Raw genomic sequence first — 21241 nt, forward strand, 5'->3', positions numbered from 1 at the left:
TGAAGTTATCCCGCCTCCTCACTGCCCATTAGAGCATGGGTGTGTCAATTTATTTCCCCAAACCTTCTCAGATCTAGCAGAGCCCAGAACACAGTAAGGATTGAAAAACAAACCAAAAATAATCAACCAACCAACCAACTGACCAACCAATCAACCAAATGAAAACATCTCCCCAAACCAACCAAATCAACAATAAAACCCAGAAACATTTGATCAATAGTGAGCTAGTGACTGGTTAGGCATGCCTCTGGCCTCTGCCTCTGTCTCTAGCCCCTTCCTCCACATGACCTCTTGCACAGCAAGGCATGATGCAGAAACACCTCAAGAGCCAGCTTGATTGGTTAAAATTCAGGCTCTGCTGCTTCTCTAGTGATCTAACACAGCATATTAGTTACCAGAAGTGTATGGCTTACAATAATGCTGGCATTTATTTTGCCCATAAATCTGCAGTTTGGACAGGGCTCCCCAGGGAACACTCATATCTTCCCTACCTAGTGTCATCTGGGTGATTTAAGGGGTGAATTACGTGCTGGCTCCATTGTTCATGTCTGGCACTTGGTTTGCTGTCACACATGGCTTCTTTCCTCATGTATATTTATGTCTTCTTTTTGTGTGCTATTTATGCTTTTGCCTAGCATAGTGGTTGGGTGAAGGGGCAAGCATCCCAAGAAAACCATGAGGTCTTACCTTGCTTTACCGAACCCTGGAAGTGGTATAGCATGATTTCCAAGGCACAGAGTCACACACACGTTTTGCAACAGCTTTTGACCTTGAGCATATAACTTAGTCTCTCTGTGCCCCAGTTTCCCCATCTGTTAAGTGAGGACGCTGTGTAGAGCCCTTCTAAAGGTGGGGCTTGTAGAGGGAAGAGGAGAAACTTGAATGGAAAAGGCATTTTTTCATTATGTACATATGCATGTTCCTGTGTGTACAGGTACACAAGACATGTGAGTGTACATGCAGCTATATACACATGTGCAGAGGACAGAGGTCAACCTCAACTCTTGTTTTGTTCCTTGAGTGTCATCCATTTTATTATTATTTTTCCTTTGAGAAAGGGCCTGGACTCATCAAGTAGGCTAGGCTGACTTGCCCTAGGGATCTGTCCCTACCTCAGCCCTGAGACTACAAGCACACGTCACCATGTCTTTCATTTTTGTTTTTCCCAAAACATAGTTCTGGGGAATGAACTCAGATTCTCATGCTTTCCAGGCAAGCACTTTATCCGATGAGCTATCTCTCCAGCTCTCCTCCTCCTCTTCTTCTTCCTCTTCTTCCTCCTCCCCTCCTTCTCCTTCTTTCCTTTCCTCTCCTCCTACCCACCTTCTCCTCCTTGTCTTCCCTTCCTCCTTCTCCTTTTTCTCCTCCTCCCTATTTTCTTCCTCTTCCCTCCTCCTCCTCTTTGAGACAAGGTCTTGTTTAAACCTAGGTTGGTCTCACGTTCACTATGTAGCTGAAGACGACCTTAAATTTCTGATCCTCTTGCCCCCACCTCCTGAGTGCCAAGACTGCAGGCACACACTATCACACACAGTTTATGTGGTGCTGAGATACAAATCTAGACCTTTGTGTGTGCTGGGCAAGGACTCCACCAACTGAATTGCATTCCTGGCCTGGAAAAGGCCTTTTCTGTCTTAGATTGTTTAATCATTCCAGGTTAGCCTCATTCTTTTCTACGTGACGCCATGAGGGTGGGGCTCGAGATGCACTCTGGGCCTTGGTGTGGGTTGAGCCCCAACAGCACCTCCACCTTTATGCAAGAAAATCAAGTGAATGAATCATGAATGTGCTGCTCTTGCGCTGCAGCCCCCACCCCGGTTAGTGTCTGGGCAAGCTCCCTGGCTCTCCTTCTGTCTCAGCCACCTGCCTTCACTGGGGTTCATGTTCGTCTGCCAGGGAAATGGTCCTCCTGCCAAGCTTTGCCTGTCCTGGCCCAGGATGTCAATGCTTCTCTGCCAGGCATTCACAGGTACCCTGGGGAGGATCTTGAGATTTGTTTAAGTTCAGCCTGTTGGCATCTCACATTCAACACTATACTCATTTTGAGACTGGTATGTAAGAGGCCTGTGTATAAGAATAGTGAAGAGAAGGTTCTGGTTTGACTTCTGCCATTGCTACGCAGCAGCCTCAGGCCTTAACTTTGTATCTTTAAGGCTCTAATTAATTATTAGGAGAGTATATATAGTTGTGATAAGGATTAAGTGGGAAAAAGGAATTTGGGCTTTCCTGGTTCATCAGAAGCTCTCAAGAAATGATTTACACCGGCAGATGTGGTAGAACACACCTTGATTCCTCAACTCAGGAGACTGAGGCAGGAAGATTGCAAGGGCGGGCCAGCCTAGGCTGCATAATGAGATTCTGTTTCAAACATGGAACAAACTGGGCCTGGTTAGCTACTTGGTGGGGCTGAGAATTGCTGGTTCATCATTAGCCTGGTCAACTTAGCAAGGGTCTGTCTCAAAGAAAAAGGTAAGAAAGAAAGAATGAAGGGAAGAAGGAAAGAAAGAACAAACTAAATTTATTCTTATTCTTCATAAGCTGAAAGGCCCAGGTTGGGGGAGTTGAAGTGTTTTCTCTATGGCTACATTTAATGTCGGGACCCAGGCTGGGACCACTCGTTCTCACACATGGTGTCCTTGTTGCAACACTGAAGGTTCTTTCTCTCTATCCTGTTCTCCCTTTAGCTAGAGGCAATATGGCTGCCTTCCTAGAAAAGGAAGCAAGACATCCCATGTTCTCCTTGCACTACTAGAAATTGTACATAGAGGGCGCAAGTGCATACCTTCTGCCTCATCCTGGTGAGCAACGTAGCCAAATGCTAGAAGAGACTTGGGGAGGGTTTAGCTGGATGGAGTGAGCAGATGGAAGGCAAAGACCTAGAGGTATGATTTTCTTTAGTGAGAAGTCCCTTCAGGGCAGTCCCTAGTGTCCAAGTCTACTGAGAGACAACAGGGCCATCATTGATAATGGAAATGCTCGAGTGAGTGTCACTCCAGAATTTCTTACTGGATCAGAGTCATCTGGGGACAATCCCCTGGCTCTGCTTCTGAATGGTAAACCAGGTAGCCCTTTCTTTCTTGAGCCATGGTATTGCTACATAGTCCAGTTTGGTTTATCATTTATTATATACTCCAAGCTGGCTTTAAACTCAAACTCACAATCCTCCTGCCTTGAAAGTGCTCTGATGACAAACTACACCCCCAGCCCCTAAAGTGATGGCTTCTTTTATTAGCTTGTTTTAAAAGTAATTGTTGTCTGATTAGCAAAAATATTGCCTTATTGTTATTATGAAATGTTTGTGGTAGGCTCTCTCACTTCTGTAGCCCACAGCCGTCCACTATGGCGACTCCCTTGGCAGGCCAGCTGTCCTGAACAGATAGGAAGGAATTGTGCAATCAAAGCATGAATGAGTCTTGCTCTTGTAGCCTCGTTTTCACAAGTGGCCTCTTGCAGTTGTCTCTGTCATCATCTTCTGAACTTGTGCAATGGGACAGGCAGCCCTGGCCCCTAAAAAGGCACCCAGGGAAGTGACCTATATCCCCCTAGAGATCTGTGTCTTTCTCTGCTTCTGTCCTCATCTAGCCTGGGAAGGGAGCAGAGGGCAGTTTGATGAAGGTAAACAGATGCCCCAGAAGAAGAAATAATTTGCTTACAGTGGAAGACGAGAAAGTGGAGATGAGATCTGAGCTGCCCAGCTCAGCCTGCCGCTCGCGACATGGGGCAGGGCAGAATGCTTGGTCCGCTCAGTGCTTCTTCTTTAGGGGAATCCATTTCCAGGAACTTCCTGTGACTGCCCATCTCTTTGCCCAGGGAAGGAGCTTGTCTCATTGTGTAGTTCTCATTTTAAAATATCAATAGCTACAAGGTCTGAGCTGCTCAAGCAGATGACTACACTGCCCCTCCTTTCCTCCCATCCTGGGGATCTTGGGGACACAGTGGAGGGAGGGCCTGTTACTAGTCTCAGCCCGCTTTCCAGTTCCATTTACACTAATGCCTATGGGTGGGTGAGTTACTTGGAGCTCCGCCCAAAGCTGGGACCCTGACAAGAATTGTCTCTTAGGATGATCCCCCAGGAATACCCACAGGCTCCACCAGGGATGCTGGACCCTGTGACATGTGACCCAAAGTAGACCTATGTGTAGGATTCTGCTAGGGAGGGATGGAGCCCATCTGGGCAGGAGCTAGGAGGGCTTAGTACTTGCTCTCTCCCATATTATTACTGTTCCATCATGAGCCATACATTGCTTTCAAGGCCTTAGTCTTTCATTCTGTACAATGGGTGCTGCATAAATTCTGCATTCCAGTCTCTTTTTCAGTGGCTGGTATTTGGCTGAGCCAAGCTAGGTGGTTAGATCAGCACTGGCTTATAGTGATCTCCCCAAAATGGGGTTCCCTTGGCTCTGGTTCATTCTCATCAGTGGAGGCTGTGGTGGGTGAGTGGGTGGGGGCAGGCAGGCTGGGCAGGCTCACACAGTGCTTCCCTTTTCACTTGGCTCACAATCTTTCCCAGAGAGCTGGGTGGCCTCCTTTTGCCCACCCCACAGAAGAGGAACAAAAAAGGGCAGAATAAGTGGGGGCCGGAAGCTGAAAGGGACTGAGGCAGGGGGTAGAGTCACGATAGGTGGTAATTATAGTGGTTCTCATAACCTGTGCCAAGCATTTTTGTTCATCCGTAACAGTGTGAGATTGGTATCATCCTTCCTGTATAACAGAGAAGATAACTGAGACCAGAGAGGTTAAGTGACCTAGCTCAGGTCACCTATCTTCAGAGCTGGGGAGCCTGAGGGCTCAGCAGGGGCTAACACAGATGGCTCCAGCATGGCTCTCACCTGCCTCAAAGCTCTGGTACTTTGTGGAGTCATTCAGAAAGGAGCTCCCCTCTGTCTAGGTTTTTACCATGGGGCTGAAGGGACTTTAAGTACTTCTGGCCTCTCCAACATCCCTGGATCCAGATGTCCTTGAGGAATGTGGGCTGCTCCATGTCTCCTCCCTACCACTGCTCCAGGCTGCTGTTGCTTCTTGGAGGGTTGGCTGAGTCTTATACTAGGAGTTTGAGACTAGCCTGGCTACAGGCCTGAAATCCACCCTGTGGTTGCCCTCATGTCCTGCAGCTGTTTGGGCCTGGGCCTGTGTCCTACTTGGCTCTGGAATACTTGGTTCAGGTGGCCTCAAACTTCCTTGTTTCCTTGGACCTGGAGGCCTATTATAAGAGCCTCTGCCAACTGTCTCTTCCCCTTGCATAGGTGTGATGGGCAGTGTTCACACATGGTGCGTGTGGGTAGTCGGGTGTGCTCAAGTCTGGGGCAACTGTCACACCAGTCTTTCTTAAACACGTACATGAAAACATACTGATGTGTGCTCACCTTCAGCTCCTGCTGACTGATGAGGATGGAGAAGTTTGCACAAGGTATTCTGTTCTCAGCAGACTCATGTGATACCTACCCAACCCCCCTGGAAACTGTCTAGCTCACCCTGGAGCTTCTGTACCCAGTGAGGTTGCTTGGTGGCCTGCTGGAAGTCTCAGACTGGGCTAAGGAAGCAGGCAGAGCTAATAGATGGGCTGTTTGTTGTCTCACTCATTAAAGCTTTTTCTTAGGACTTTCTCAGTGGTGAGACAGAGGAGAGAAGAGGAGAGGAGAAGAGAAGAGAAGAGAAGAAGAAAGATCCAGTTCATACTGGGTCATTGGCTTCTGACCTAGCTGGATAGGAACTCAGACAGTTCTCTTAAAACTTGATTCCTGGGCTGAGATGACTCAGTAGGCAAAGTGCCTGCCTCGCAGACTTGAGGACCTGAGTTCAGTCTCTGGCACCAGCGATGTGCATGTATAAAAAGCCGGGCATGATGCCATGCATTTATATTCCTAACCCCATGGAGACAGGAACAGGGGGATGGACACCTGGGGCTTGCTGGCCAGCAAGCTGAGCATAATTGGTGCAATTTGGGCCAATGAGAGACCCTGTTTCAAAAGAGGACAACAGTATTTCTGAGGATGATACCTAAGAGCATCCACACACACATACACACATGCCCACTTACTCGTGTGCTCACCTGTGTGAGCGCGCGCATATGCGCGTGTGCACACACACACACACACACACACACACACACAGAATTAAAAGATAAACTTGATTTCTGTGTGCCCGTTTTCTCTACCATCTTCCTGAAGGTGGGCTCCAGTCTCCCGTTCTCTTCATAGCCCCAATTCTTCTCTCCTGTAGTTTAGGACATGATGGAGAGAGAGATGGGGGCATCCTTGGGTTGTGTCTTAGTGTCTACTTAGGTATCTGAGCCTGTTGCTGGGGCCAGTAGAGTAGATACTGGGCTGGCCAGGCCCAGACTGGAATCACCCCTGACCATGGAACTCACTAAGTACACATATTTTTCTCTCTGAAGGAGATTAAAGGAAAACAGGGCAAGTGGGACCCCAGGGTGTCCTTGGTACCTGTTGTGGATCTCCTGGTGTGAGGTGGATACAGAGATGAACTGCAGGAGTAGCTTGCTGGAGTATGTGTCCAGTAGGAGGCCAGCAAGGTCTGAACTTAAACTTCCTTTCTGGGCTACAAGTGAGCATGGGGGATAGCTTGAACCGAGGATGTTCGGGATTCTGCTGGGAGCCACAGTGGTCTTTGGAGTGGTCAGAGGTCACTGGAGGCAACTAGATCAGCTTCACGTCCTTCTTCATTGCTTGCCACCCAGGACCACCCAACCTGCCGTCTCTGCAGAGTCTGTGATCAAAGGGCTGTTACTAGAGAACATTACTGCGTTAGCACTGGTGCGGGCGGCTGTGGGAACTAGCCAATGTTTCCTGTTGGAAAGATGAATTTACTTGTCCCCCCCCCCCCCACTTCTGCCTACAGGAATCAGGGAAGTGTTCCCAGCTTGGTCTAGATCCTTAAGAGGCCAAGAAGTGCCTCTTAAGGATCTTCTTAGAGTGTTCAGAGTATATATATATATATATATATATATATATATATATATATATATATATGTGTGTGTGTGTGTGTGTGTGTGTGTGTGTGTGTGTGTGTATGTGTGTGTGTTGTGTGTGTTGTGTGTGTGTGTGTATGTACATACATGTGATGAAATAAATAATTCCAGGCATATGAACATTCTGAGTGTGTGGATGTGGATATTTCTATGTGCTCACGAACACCCATCTGCATTCACCCATGTTCATGTGTCTAGATGGGCATCTGTAGGTAAATGAGAAGTGTGCTCTCATCTCTGTAAAAGTCTGGGTTACTCTACTTGCACAGTGTACATGTGAGTATCTCTAATGATTTGAATGTGAGCATCTCCACGCCTGAGTAGACCTGTGTGTCCTCAGTATGTGTATATATATATATGCATGTGTACATGTGCAGGTGCCTATGTGTGCCTTTTCTGTGCTGATATATGTGGATGTATACTTATGTCTCTGTACTGATGCATGTAACTATTTCTGTGTAGTGTCTTTTTGAGTGTGTACTAAGCATTGGGGAACAGCAAGTTCTCTGTACTGGGCATCTGGGAGTTGCTGTGAAGGGTCTTTTGAGACTTTCAGATGGGTCTCTTCTCTCTCAGGCAAGGGTGTGGGAATCCTTGAGCCTCCTTTGGTTTCCAGGAAGCTGGGGCCATGTAGGGCCAGCTGCCAAATGGGGCTGTGGTGCAATCTGCTGGCTGAGCCCCTTCCGGAGCTGTGGGTTCCTCTGGGTGTGGGGAAGCTGCCCTTTGTGACCTCCCTGCCTACTGTGGTGCCTCCTGGAGTACAGGACACACCTCTAGGCCATGGAGCCTCACCCACAGGAAGCTCAACTTGGGGGACAGGCGAAAAGGGAGGTACCCTGCTTGGCGCCCCACCCTGTGGCTGCTGCCCTGCTGCTTCTCAGCTTTCTCTTTAACAAGCCCCAGGGACTTCTCTGCTGGGTTCTTCCCCAGAGTTCTAAGCTGTACAGCTGAGACCATGTTTGGCAGAAAGCGCAGCGTCTCCTTTGGGGGCTTTGGATGGTGGGTGACAGAAGGGGTTCTGGTGGAGATGAGAGTGGACTTGGAGAAGGGGTCTCACTGGGTAGCTGGGGAGCAGGACTCAGGTTGTGCCTGGGACTTGAGTCTGTGGGAAGCACTTTCAAATGCCAGGTAGACTTGGAACATCCTGAGAGGGACATCGGAGGCCAAGCTCTCTGCCTCACTGTCAGAAGCAAGGTCTGCAAGAGATCCAGAAGGTCAGGGTGGCTGGAAGTGTGTGTGGGTGTGAGTGAGCATCTGCAGTTCAATGTGTATGCCCGTGCTAGTGTGAGCCCCTATATGTGTATGCATATCTGTGGTTATTTGTGTGTATATGTGTGCAAGTGTGATGTGACTGTCATCTGTCTGTGCTATGTGCCTGGCTGGATAGACATGCCTTTGAGTGTGACCACATGTGCTCTCTGTTTCTCCCCTACCTTTCTCCCCTGGTATCCTGTATCCATGTTTGCTCCTACTGGGCTGTCACGAGTCTATGGCAGGAGACCTGTGGGCTGCCTCCTCTCTATGTAGGTGGTGAGAGGTGGGGCAGACCTGTCTTTAAGTTTGCCATTCTCTCTGGCCCACTTTTGCTCCGTTCAGCCCTGCATCCAGCCTTTTACTCTTAGGCACTTTTTGCCTCTAAGCCATCTGTCTTCCCAGTTGTGGCAAGTAGGGTCTGAAGTCAAAGGCTTGTCTCACCTCACCAGCTGTATGCAGCCCAGCTGGGAGTGCAGCCTAATGGCTCTCCTTATCATTTTCCACTCAGCTCCTGGGCCTAGGGCTTTGTCACACTGAGGGTGTCTGGGGTCCTGACTGAAATGATGGTTGGCATTGGTGGGCTGACAAGAAGGTTGGGGAGACACAGAGGTTTGGGAGGGGACGGGCTCTGTTTCTCCAGTCATTGATTGTCTCCTGGCTTGCCCTTTTCTTTTTTCCCTCTTTGAGAACTCTTTGCCATCCATTCTCTTTCAGGAAGGGATCCTGGTCACTCTGCTTGGCAGATGGGACAGTGAAGATAAGAGGATGCTAGGGTGGCAGGGTAGTGTCTGCTCACAGGCCATCCCCAGTGCTGGGGTAAGGACTACTGTGCTGATGGAGGGTCTGGGTTTGATTCACACAGTCTGCTTCCCGCTCTGGGCGGGGTGTGTGACGTTAGCCTGGGATCACTGCAGGCCAGGGCTTACGTAATGGAACCTTGTTCTCCCAGACCCACCTGTGAAGTGTGGCTCATGCAGAGGGCCTGCCATCAGAGAGCTTGCTTTGCAAGGCTTAGGTCTTAGTCTGTGTTTTAATTTATCCAGTGTTTAATTTATCCAGGTTTGTGTGTGCAGGCACATGTCTGTGAGTGAACATATATGTCGAGATCAAAAGACACCTTCAGGTGTCATTCCTTGGTTTGTTGATTCGTTGTTGAAGTTGTCAGTCTATTAGTCCTCTCCATGGAGATGTGCATGACCATGGCAGGTTGAGTCACCACAGAATCTCTGCTCCTTTAGCCATTGTCCACGCTCTGCCTCCCCTTTGGGACACCAGCTCTGGCCTTGCGGTCTCCAGACCTTCCTCTTGCACAGTCCTTCCTTTTGTTTACTTGAGCTCTTCCCCACCCCCTTGTCTCTGTCTCGGCTCACTTTTTTTTTTCTTTTTTGTTTGCATAACCCAGGGAATCACGAATCCTGCCTAAACCAGTTGTCTCACTATCACCCAAACAGGTTCTGAATCCAAATACAAAGAAGACATCTGGTGCGGTCTTGTACATTTTGGCTAGCTTCCCTTGGATTTCTGTCTTACGCGCTGTTGCCTTCCTAGATTGAGGGGCAGCCTCTGAAGTAGACGGTTGATTGTGTGTTCCTGTTCCTGGTTGATTGTGTGTTCCTGTTCCTGTGTCATTCATGATGGTGACGCTCTTCAAGCGGCCAAGCATGAAGAGCCCATTTATTTATTCATTTACTTTTGAGACAGGCTGCCTCATTGGTTTGGTCCTCATTGATTAGCCTACGCTGGCTAAACAGAGAGCCCAGGAGCTCCCCCTTCTCTGCCTCCCCAGTACTGGGTTAATAGTGTGTACCCTCACTCCTGACTTTTTTCTTTTTTCTTTCTTTTTTTTTTTTTTTAATGTATCTTCCAGGGCTCCAGCTCAGATACTGAACTTGCAAAAATAGACACTTTAATAACTAAATTCTCTTTCCAGTCACCACTGTTTTGATTTATTTATTTATTTTTTTGGTCTAGACCCTCACAAGTAGCAATTCTGTATATCAGATTGCTCCAGAGCTCCAAACAAAACTGGCTGATGGTTTAAACCTGGCCAGGTGAGGGAGGTGACACAAGTGTGTCACCCACAGCTGCCTCAGAGTCAAAGACAGCAGTGGGGAGAGTGACCTAATCCAAGGGGACTCTACATGTTAACCACATTGTCCACTAAACTAGGCTCTAGGGTGACAGGTCCGGTTCTATTCACTCACGAGGGGAGTAAGGTTCCCCATCCCCCACCCCCCGCACGTCAAATAGCAGATTGGGATAACTGGGGTGTTTCCAGTGCTACGATAGGGTGAGACCCATTGAGTCTGGAGTGATGAGAAGGACTTTTCATAGAGTTAGGTTAGGAAAGAGGGCTGGACTGCAGCGCAGTGATCTGGGCACAGCTGGCAGCTGGGAGGGGGTGGAATCCTGGATCCCAGGTCCTCCCAGACAGCGAGGTTGATCTCAGATGGAGTTCCAAAGACTCTATTCATAGTCAAGGCAGAGAGCCAGTGCCATCAATGTGGTCATGATAAAATGAGTGGGGTGTTTCAGGGGACAGAGGAGCTGGGGACTTGGCTTCCTGAAAGGACCAGCCCCTGCCTCACAGCCTTACCCAAACTCCAAGCTCCCAGGGCCACACTCTAGCGTAGGAACCCTGGTGGACAGGCTGCTGCGTGGGAGAGACGTGGGCACAGGGACCAGCATGGTCCGCTGTGGTGAGGATGCCTGTCTGACCAGGCAGAGGTTATGAGGGCACACAGAAGGGCAGGACTTAGAGCTGCCTCTACCTCAACTACTGGGGAGCTTTGAGAGCACAGGCTTTCCTCTCTGGGCCTCACTTTCCCCAGGTGTCAGTAGGGACCCCTGCTGTAGCCGAGGACTGTGAGAAGAATTAAGAGAGATTCCTCCGGAAGATGTAGGGTGTGTGGGCTTGTTTTCATTGGGTGGCTCTGGCTATGAGTGTGATGGCAGAACGGGGGATTCTGACAACTGCATGGAGATGGGACTCTGTTAGGTTGAATGGGAGGGCAGGAGGGTCTGCCTTCAGGGTGGAAACTGTGAGGAAAGAGTCCAGGAAGGGCCTGAGGAAGAGACAGAGAGGGACAGAAGCCACATGCCCTGGCATTGTACTTGGTTTTGCTGTTAGGGACTGAGATGAGATGCTGGAGGATCCTCAGAGAAAGGGGGGATCCTGCTCTCTACTGGGGAGCTCTAGTGCAGCTCAGAGATTAATGCCAGCCTGGGATGTCTGGGCATCTACACACTTGCTGTGTGGACCCCTTGCCTCTCTGCCTTTTTTTCCCCTGAGAGTCTGCTTATGGGAAAGAAGTGGGCAGGCTGGGGCCTGAGTAAACTTTCAGGGTGCCAAGCATCTTAGAGGTGTTGGTGATGACAGTGGCACTGATGATAGTAACACTGATGGTGGCGGGGACACTGGTGGTGTTGGTGACATTGAAGGTGGTGGTAGCTCTGAGGAGACACTGATATTGGTATTGAGTCACTGATACAGGTGAAGACATAGTGGTAGTGGTGAAACTGGGCATGGTGGTAATGACACTGGCTGTGATGGGGTTGTGACAGGTGTTGATGACATTGTAATGGTGTGATGACAGTGGTGTGATATGAAGTGGGGACTGGGGTGACTAATGCTGTCATGTGACTTAGATGTTGAATGTTAGTGATGGTGCTGACACCGGTGTGATGGTGACAAGGTGGTAATGACACTGTCAGTGACAGTGGTGATGTTGGCTATGGAAGTGACTTGGGTGGTGATGACTATTAAGAGATGGTGCTGGCACCAGTCAAAATGGTGATACAGGTGAAGTGGCCTCTGGTCAATAAAAGACTTCTTCAGGGAGAACATTGCCCACTGTGTCTCCGACGGGGGAAGGGACCTCCGTTTCCAGCCATAAGGGCTGGCATATGTGGGGGTAAAAATAGAACCTCACACACTGCCTCCTTTGCCAGAGAAGGAGGTGCAGGCAGGGGCGGGGAGTGCTGCTGTGCGGCTGCAGCCAATGTGCTCTTCCCTGCCCCCAGCTCGAACCAACCTGCTGCTCTCCTTAGTCTGCTGTTGGCTTCTGACCTGGCTGATACAGGCACATTCCTGTGGCCAGGGTGCTTGCATCTCCTGTGGCATCTACACAGAATATTGAGAGTTCTAGAGCATTGGTTCTCAATGTGTGAGTTGAGACCCCTTTGGCAAACTTACATCTCCAAAAATATTCACATTATGATTTATAACAGTAGGAAAATTTACAGTTAAGAAGTGGCAATAAAGATAATTTTATGGTTGGGGAGGTCACCACGGCATGAGGTGTATTAAAGGGTCACCACTGGTCTAGCGTCAGATCTGACCAGAGATTTTATTCCTTTGAAGCCTAGTTTCCATCTCTAAAATGCAGGACATCCTGGTACCAGGATGTTCTGGTTCTGTTCCAGTTTCATTTTTTGCTGCTATGACAACACCCTGACAAGAGCACCTTTAGGGGAGAAAGGATCACCGAGAGAAGTCAAGGCAGGAACATGAAGACAGGCTGGCTTGCTGTTGCACACAGCATTATTTCTGACCAAGGAACTCATTTCATAGTCAAAGAAGCATGGCAGGAGCCATGAAGGATGCTGCTTTCTGGCTGGCTGGCAGGCAGGCTTAGGCATAATTATTTTTGTTTTCTTTTTAATGATATGTATGTGCCCGTGTGTGGGGGTATGTGCATATGAATGCAGGTGCCCACAGAGGCTAAGAGTGTTAGATGATCTTAGAGCTGGAGGTGCAGGTGGTTGTAAGATCCCAGTGCGGGCTCTGGGAATTAAACATGAGTTTTCTGGAAGAACAATGTGTGTTTAACCGCTGAGCCATCTTTCCAGTCCTCAGCTAACTTCCTTATACAGTTCAGGACTATCTGCTTAGGGAGTGATGCTGCCCACAGTGGGCCGATGCCTCCTACATCAGTTATCAATCAAGGCAATTTCCCAGAGTCATGCTCACAGACCAAGCTGATCTAAGTAATTCCTCAGCTCAGATTCTCTTTCTAGTTAGTTTCTGATTGTATCAGGTTAACAGTTAAAGCCATCCAGGAAAGCTTCCCATACAAGTATATGTGGTCCAGTCCCTTATAGAACTGAGACTTCCTTTCCTGGACTGGAGGAAAATTTGTCTTGTAGTAGCTTTCCCTGTAAGACAGATGCAGATGAGAGCCTGCATCCCCACACTGACTGAAGCCCTTGCATTTCTCTTGGCAGGATCGACAAGACCATGCTGGCGGGTCTGAAGGTCAAGTAAGTAGCCTCTTTCAATTCTTTAGAGGTCAGAGATGACAACAGATTCAAGTTCCTTGCACCCTGAGACTTGGTCTGTCTGTGTTATATGTAACATTTGGATGCTGTGTTCTGTCAGGTTCCAGGCTTGGCTGAAGGGGCTTCTGCACTGGAGGAGACTACATGGTCCTCTTGAGTCCTGGGATATCCAGGGAAAGGCAGAGGCATGATTGATAGAATTAGGGACAAGCATGGTGGGAATGTGACTAGTGGTTATGACCTTCAGGCCACACATTTATTGATAAGAAAGATGTATTTTCTATTATTTAAATTTTTATGTGAAGCCCCAGTGCCTAGAAGGCATCTTTCTGACATTATCCATCTATTTGAAAAGCTATGATGTGATGCTCTAGGACCTCCTTTTAAGATTATTATGATTTCATTCTATGACTATGGGTATTTTGCCTGCGTGAGTGTCTGTGTACTCCATGTGGGCCTAGTGTCTGCAGAGGTGTAGGATTTCCTGGCAGTGGAGTTTTGGATAGTTATGAGGCATCATGTGGGTGCTGGGAATCAAACTTGGGTCCTCTGGAAGAGCAACAAGTGCTCTAAACCACAGAGCCATCTCTGCAGCCCCTAGGACCTCTTCAAACATCTTTGGCATGTGTGTGGGATCAGCTGGCCATTGAGTCATCTGTAACTGATTGGTCATCCTGGTGAGCCCAGCCTGGGGGCTTCCTGAGACTTCCACACCACAAGTCTCAGGCCTGGGCACTGCAGGCCTAGGTCTGACAGGTGGTTGCTGGTGTATGTGGGGAGGGTGAACTGAGGCCCCTCTGTCTTGAAGCTGCTGTTCTTTCTCCCTTACCCCTCACTTTCTTCCTCTTTCTGTTTTGTGGACTATTTGGTCATTATCCTCTCCTTTCTCTCTTGAGTCTCACCCAACTTTAAGAACTTCCCATGTGCACTCCTCTCTTTGGTCTGCTTTAATTGAATGAATTGAAAAGGAAGAAAATTCTAGAAGGAAAAGAAAAGCATTGATTACTACTGAAGATATTTTTCTGCTACATGTAAATTAGTTTGTGCACAAAAATTTGTGCAAAGCCTCAGCAGAGACACACAAAGCCCTGGGTTCATTTAGCAGAATGCATGCACACACGCACACATGCATGCACACATGCAGCTCAATGTGCTCCTCTGGTCCTCCCTACTCTAATCTGGCTAAAATGAACCATCTGGTTGCCAGTGTTGACCTCCCTTGGTGCAGGTGCCAAGGAAAACCAGCCAGACTTGAGGGTTGGCCTGTAAGGGGGAGTCAGAATTAGAAGGACTTCCTTCCATTTGGTTTGTCAATTCCAAAAAGATGAGAGGTTGGTATGCAGGGCTTGGGGCTAGATTTTAGTCTCTCCACAGAGTTGAGGCCAGAAAGGCCATGAGGCATTCTTGGTGACTAAGGCTGTTCTTGATCTGGGGCAGGATGATGAGGTCACTGGGTAACATGCTGTGTGCACCGGTGGGACCCAGTTCAGGGCAGGTTGTTTAAGCGGTACGTGGAAGTCTGGGCTTCATTTCCTTTTGTTTTGCTTTATTTTGTTGGTGGTGCTAGGAATTGAACCCAGGAGCTTGTACATGGCTCTCCCATCCTAGGCAAGTGCTCTCTTACTCTTTTAAATTTACTTTATTTTGTAGGTGTGGGGAGACGGTCAAAGGACAGCTTGCTGGAGTCAAGTTGTCCTTTCACCGTGTGGATTCTTGTGACTGAATTCAGCCTCTCAGGTGTGGCAGCAAGTGCCTTTATTTCAAAAATATTTTAATTGTTTGTCTCTCTCTCTCTCTCTGTGTGTGTGTGTGTGTGTGTGTACATGGGAAGAGCCCAGAAGAAGGCATACGATCTCCTGGTACTGGGGTTTTAAGTGGTTGTAAGTTGCCCATTGTGGGTGCTGGGAATTGAACTCAGGTCCTTTAGAAGAGCAGCCAGTGCTCTTAACCAAGGTGCCACATCTCCAACCTTGTTCTTTTTACTTTGTAAACTGTGACACAATATCTCATTAAGTTGCCCATACTGGCCTTGTATTGCATTAACCTTTCTTGGGGAGTTGTGAACAGAGGTCTGTTTACCCCAGGTAGGGCACCAATGACAGACCAAAGAAATGACTTCATGCAAGTGGGGCTTGGTGGACTAATGAACTGAGTTGGGGTGACTCTCAGGATCATGGCTGAGGGGTTACACAAAGAATGTGGACAACTTACTGGTCACTATGCCGCCTAAGAAGGGTCCTCCCTCCCTGGCAACTGTTAGCTGCTTGTTTATCCTTCTGGGGGAGGGCATGTACTGCAGATCTTCTACTGCTTCCCGCACCCTCTCTCCCCTTTATGACAGACTGCTTTGTAGCCCAATCTTGTGAGTGTCTCCTGTGGATAATCAGAGATGTTAGGGGTCTGGAGTTCAGAGAGAGCAGCACCTTGAGTCTGTAATCTTTCTGCCTTAATCTCTCCAGCAGCCTGAGTTACAGGTCTATACCTTTATCTTTTGGCAATGTGTCCTGTCTGGCTTTTCCAGAGCTTCCCAGGGGTATATCTGCATAGTAAGTGAGGTGTGACGTGGTAGGCAGGGCTGCTGAGGGATGTGGAGTGGAGAAGTGGTTTTGGGGGCTGCCTTGAGCCAGCTACTGCATCTACAGCAGTAGTTTATAGAGGCCCTGTTTGTCTTAAGTAGATCTATTTGTAACCTGTAAAGGAGGAAGCTATAGGGTGGTGTGAAGAGCTGGAGGTGGAGTGGGAGTAGGTGGGGGATGGGCCAGTGCTGAGGGTGGGATCTCAGTGTGGTCTCTGAATATAAGGGGGACAGTTAGAGTTCAGGCATGGGGAACATGACATTGGTGGTGTCCTGCAGGGTGTAGGACTGAACTGTAGCTTGAAAATCTATTGATTTCAGGAAGCAATCCCTTTAAACTGAATGTGGTGGCACACACCTGTAATCCCATCACTTAGGAGGAGGAGACAGGAAGATTTGGAGGTGATGGGGAGGTTCTGCAGCTCAAGGTCATCCTCAGGCATTGTCTGGGACATGTGAGACAAGTGTGCCTGCCTCAAAAAAAGAGAAAGACCAACAAGAGCTTTAATGTGTAATCCGGTTAGGCTAAAGACAGAAAGGTTCCCATCCAATAAACCTTAAGGAGACGCTCAGGAGGGGCTGAACCAGCTCCAGGGAAGTTCAGATAATCTTAAGAGAGAAGAGCAAAGTTGTACTTTAGGTATTAAGATTTACCATAAAGCTATAGGTGGCATGAAACTAGACTCATGTCAAAAACAAGCTACGTAAAAGAAGTCAGACACTGAAAAAACACATCTTATACCCTTTCACTTATGTGCTATATCTAAAATAGGCAAGTCCCTAGAAACTGAGTAAGTTATGGTTTCTGAGGATTTGGGGGTCTGTTAGGAGAGTGAAAATTTAAAGATAGTAGATTCTAGCCTAGGAATGCTAGTATGATATTGACAGTGGTAAAGGTGACACAAGTTTGTGACTGTCCTGAGAAGCATTGAGTGCACTTAAAATGGTATATGGAGTTTGCTTCAGTTAACTTTTCTTGATTTTTGAGACAGGGTCTCATGCAGTCCAATCTGACCTCAAACTCTCTATGTAGCCTGTAAATGAATTATTCTCAATATAAATGTAAACAGTGAATTAAACTGGTAGCTGTATTTTTTTTTTTTTTTTTTTACCTCATGCTGGTCCCCAATAACTACACAGAGAAACCAAGATTTATTTAAAATTACACCTCAATAGCTGAGCAGTTAGATGATCTACCTTAGCCTTCTGTGGTAACCTGGCTGCCTCCCAGCCCCATCCCATGATACCTGCATGTTGTTATTGATCTGGTTCTCTGGGCTTCAGGTGTGTTTCCATGATCTCTCTCCGGACTCTGTCTTTCCTCATGGCTCCAGATTCTCCATCCTCCTCACTGATCTGAGTCTCCCTCTCTCCCTCTCTCCTCCCTCTGGTTGGCAGACATCCTGCCCTATTCTCTATTGTGCCCAGCCATTAGGTGATCAGCATTTATTGACCAGGCAGAGAATAAATGGTAAGAATTGTTCACACAGACTTGAGACAGGAAATTCTTGGTATAAGCATTACAATGTTGTGCCTGGATTGAAACAAGATGTGAGGGAGGGCAGAGAGATCAGCATTTGAATAACACAAGGGTAAGCTTTACACAGTGTACAAAAACACTATGCCTACATTAGCCAGAACTTGCCTTGAACTCCTGATTCTCTTGCCTTCACCTCCCAAGTCCTGGGATTACAGTGTGTGCCATGTGCCCATTTTATCAATAATGCTTTTTACAAAAGAGAACCTAATTAGCCTAGCCCTTTGTGGGTTATATAGCCACGATCCAACCAGTTTGAACGAAGAGATGGCTATTTCTCTAGATAGGGGGATATTTGTTCTCAGGATAGAAAGATGGGAAGACACTACAAGAAGTCATGTCCAGTCCTTACTTGCTGTGGGACTAAAAAGATCTGGTCATGTCGTCCTCTTCTCTCAACTGGTAATATAGGCTCTACTGAATTCTGAAGATGTGTTTTTAGGCTATGGCTCTGCTTTCTGACAGGTCAAGTGAACAGTCCAATTCATGCTGCAGGGCCCCCTCCAGGATCTAAGACTTTCTGCTTCTGCCTCTGCTGGCTGAAGCATCCTTCCTCCTGCAGCCTGTTCTCTGCTCTGCAGCAGACACTCCTAGCTTGTGGCCTGTGTGCCTTGATTTCCTCGGCTCACTCCCCAGGGACCTGGTATCACTGACATAGAGATAGTCCTGGAGGTGTCCCTGAGGCAGGTGGTTCTGAAGATGAGGTCTGCCCCGTGGGCACGGAGCACTGCGATGTTATCACTTGCTGTTCAGAGGCTTTCCAGCCACGGTGTGGAGAAGGGACCTTTGCATTTGGCATTTGAGAAATGGGAAGATAGTCACTTGGAGAGGTCAGGAATCTTGTTCAAGGTCATCAGCAAGTAAGGCGTGAAGGTGGAGTTTGAATCTTGTATTTTGTTCGGAGGGTAGAGATGTGTGTTTTCAGCCCAAATCTCCTAATCAGGGGTCGTGTGTCTAGAGCCTTAGCCACAAAATATTCCACCTTATAGCACTAAGCTCCGGGTGCTCACCTCCCTGGCAGATGCTCAGACTGAGAAGGGCCTGACGCCTGCATGAAGAGGCCCCCAGAGGCTAGGACTTAACTATTGTTGGGGATACAGGAACATGGGGCTACACAGGAACATGGAAAGGGGGTGACAGCAGTACCATGCAGGACAAACAAGCTTGAGTTGTGGGTTGGCAGGCTCAGATTCTAGACCTGGGCTAACAAATGGGCAAGCCAGTAACTTTTCTGGGTCTATAAAATGGGATTCTGGATCACGAATGGCCTGCTCCTTTCTAACTTCAACATGCTAGCTACATGTGTAGCTTATGCCCCTCCTCTTTTTCAATGGTGGAGATCAAACCCAGGACCTGTACATGTAAGGCAAGTTCTTAACCACTAGATCCCATTCTAGTCTTGGCTTATGTCCTTTTGTATTTTTTTGGGGAGTGTGGGGACCAGAATGATGGCCGTTGCTCTCTGCTGGGCAAGTAGATATGAATACTTTAAAGACTTCATCTTTGGATCCCCAAGGCTGGACACTGGGCAGACACTAAAGGAGATTCTCACTATAGGTTTGCTGAATGATGAAGCTGGATCATACGCTTATCCCATCACAAGGAAATAGGATCCTAGGCAGAAATAAAAAGGCAGAGGCAGGCAGAGGGGTGCAGGTAGAAGGATGGAGATGGAGGGGAGGCAGAGGCAGATGGAGGGATGCAGGTGGAGGAGGAGGCATAGAGGTATGAGGACGGATACAGGTAGAGCGGTCAGCATGTAGGAGTCCCCCCTCTTCAGACTGCTATGAGAGCTGGCTTAGGACAAAGACATAGTAACTGAATCATAGTCAGCCTACTTTCTCACAGAAGAAATCCCCAGAAGAAGTACTCCCAACTGTGTGTGTGTGTGTGTGTGTGTGTATGTGTGTCTGTCTGTCTGATGCATGGCTCCAGTCACCGGAGATGACTTTTGTGCCCAAGGACAGCCACAGCAACCAAATTGGCGTGAGCCTGGGTGAGGACCAATTGCCTCTCCTGCTGAGAATTATCATGCTCAAATGCCCAAATCTGAGTCTATTATCTTGTAGGAGAAAGAATCTAATTGGAGGTTGGAAAGATAGATGACACAGCAGTTAAGAGCAATGGCTACTTTTCTAAATGACCCTAGTTCAGTTCCCAGCACCCACATGGTGACTTACAACCATCCTTAACTCCAGTTTCAGGGGATCCAGTACCCTCTTCTGGCCTCTCAGGTACCAGATACATGGAGTATGCATATATACATGCTGGCAACATATATTTTTTACACAGAATAAAAATAAATTAATCTTAAAAAACAGAGCCCAACTGCATACTTGATGGCTCACTCTCGGCCCCTTGAAACGATATCTTAGGCAGACCGATGGCCTGAGTGCAAATCTGTCTTTGGATTTCTTCCTCCAAGGGAAGCAGAGGTCTGGCTTGAGGTGAGCATGCTGTGGTTTAGCCGTAGGCAGCCATTGCTATTCTGAGTTGATGATTTAAGCAGCTAAGGGTTCAAGTTCTGTTAGAAAATAGATGCGTACACAGATGGGGACAGGCAGTGTGTCAGTGCAGCTAACCCTGGCCACCAGCACTCCTGAGTGTAGCCACTATGGACACTGTGCAGGGTAGGGCAGACCACCCGTTGGAAGTGCTGTTTCTTGCTTTGTCACAGGTCTCTACACACCCCTCCCCTCCCCTTTTTGGAAACAGGGTCTCATCATGCAACCTTAGTTAGTCCGAAACTTACTGTATAGACCAGGCTGACTCAAAAAATCACAGATTTGCCTTTCTCTTCTGTCTTGAGTGCTGAGGTTAAAGATGTGCACCATGATACCAGTTGTTGCTTTTGTTTTTTGTTTTTTGGGTTTTTTTTTCCCACCAAGACTTCCACACCAGTCTGTAAGAGCAATGTACAATCCAGGTGATTTATCTCTGCAGACATCTGCTCTCTCGGTTCTCTTGGTGCCAGCCAGTCATAATGTCATCAGAGGGGAAAGCTAGTGGAGCCAAGGCTTGATTGTCTGGGTCCCAGTGTGTGTTTCCAGCCTCTCCAGAGAGCCCATTTCTCTTCAGTCGACCATTGATCCCTACCTAATGGTCTTCTCATTGGTCAAGGGTCATGATCAGCAGTTCATTTCTCCACTGGCTGGCAGATCTATATTTACTGTGGGTTACAAAAATCCTTAGGTCACCACAGGGATGTTCTAGAACTTTCTGCAGTTGACTTATCCTAGCTCCAGTTCTACACACCTAGAACATTTGTAGAGGGTTTCCTGGGCTTGCAAAGATATGGGGAGCTCAATGTTTTGTGGGTGGATGATTGAGTCAGGTCAACTAATATCTATTGGCACCTTCATTCCAAAGCCACTGCCAAGATAGGGATGGTGAGGAGACGAGAACAGGGGTGAGAACAGTCTGCCCATGGCAGCTTTCAACCCTGCAGGGAGAGTATAGACAGGTTGCCACGGAATGTAGCAAGGGTTCTCACTTGCTCTTCCCTTCCGGAGACAACAGTCCTCGGCTGTCTCTAAGGGTGTGTGAGGTCAGTGGTCCAGTGGGGGAAGAGAGGCTTGGTGCTGCATCACTGCATCTTGAAGGCACT

At 48.0% G+C, this 21241-nt stretch overlaps 1 protein-coding gene across 5 annotated transcripts in view; it reads left to right on the top strand.

Annotated features, from left to right (window-relative positions):
- Rap1gap2 (RAP1 GTPase activating protein 2) overlaps nucleotides 1-21241 on the top strand; it is a 219898-nt gene that overhangs the window by 24361 nt on the left and 174296 nt on the right. For 4 of the 5 annotated variants that reach the window (XM_034506215.2, XM_076936325.1, XM_076936326.1 and 1 more), the window contains one exon: nucleotides 13469-13504. In XM_034506215.2, the coding sequence (XP_034362106.2) occupies nucleotides 13469-13504 (36 nt within the window). Of the gene's footprint in view, nucleotides 1-7880; nucleotides 7988-13468; nucleotides 13505-21241 lie in introns of those variants that run through there. The other variant, XM_076936328.1, reaches the window with a different exon arrangement.

Source organism: Arvicanthis niloticus, chromosome 6, assembly GCF_011762505.2.
Source record: "Arvicanthis niloticus isolate mArvNil1 chromosome 6, mArvNil1.pat.X, whole genome shotgun sequence".
NCBI classification, from domain to species: Eukaryota; Metazoa; Chordata; class Mammalia; order Rodentia; family Muridae; genus Arvicanthis; species Arvicanthis niloticus.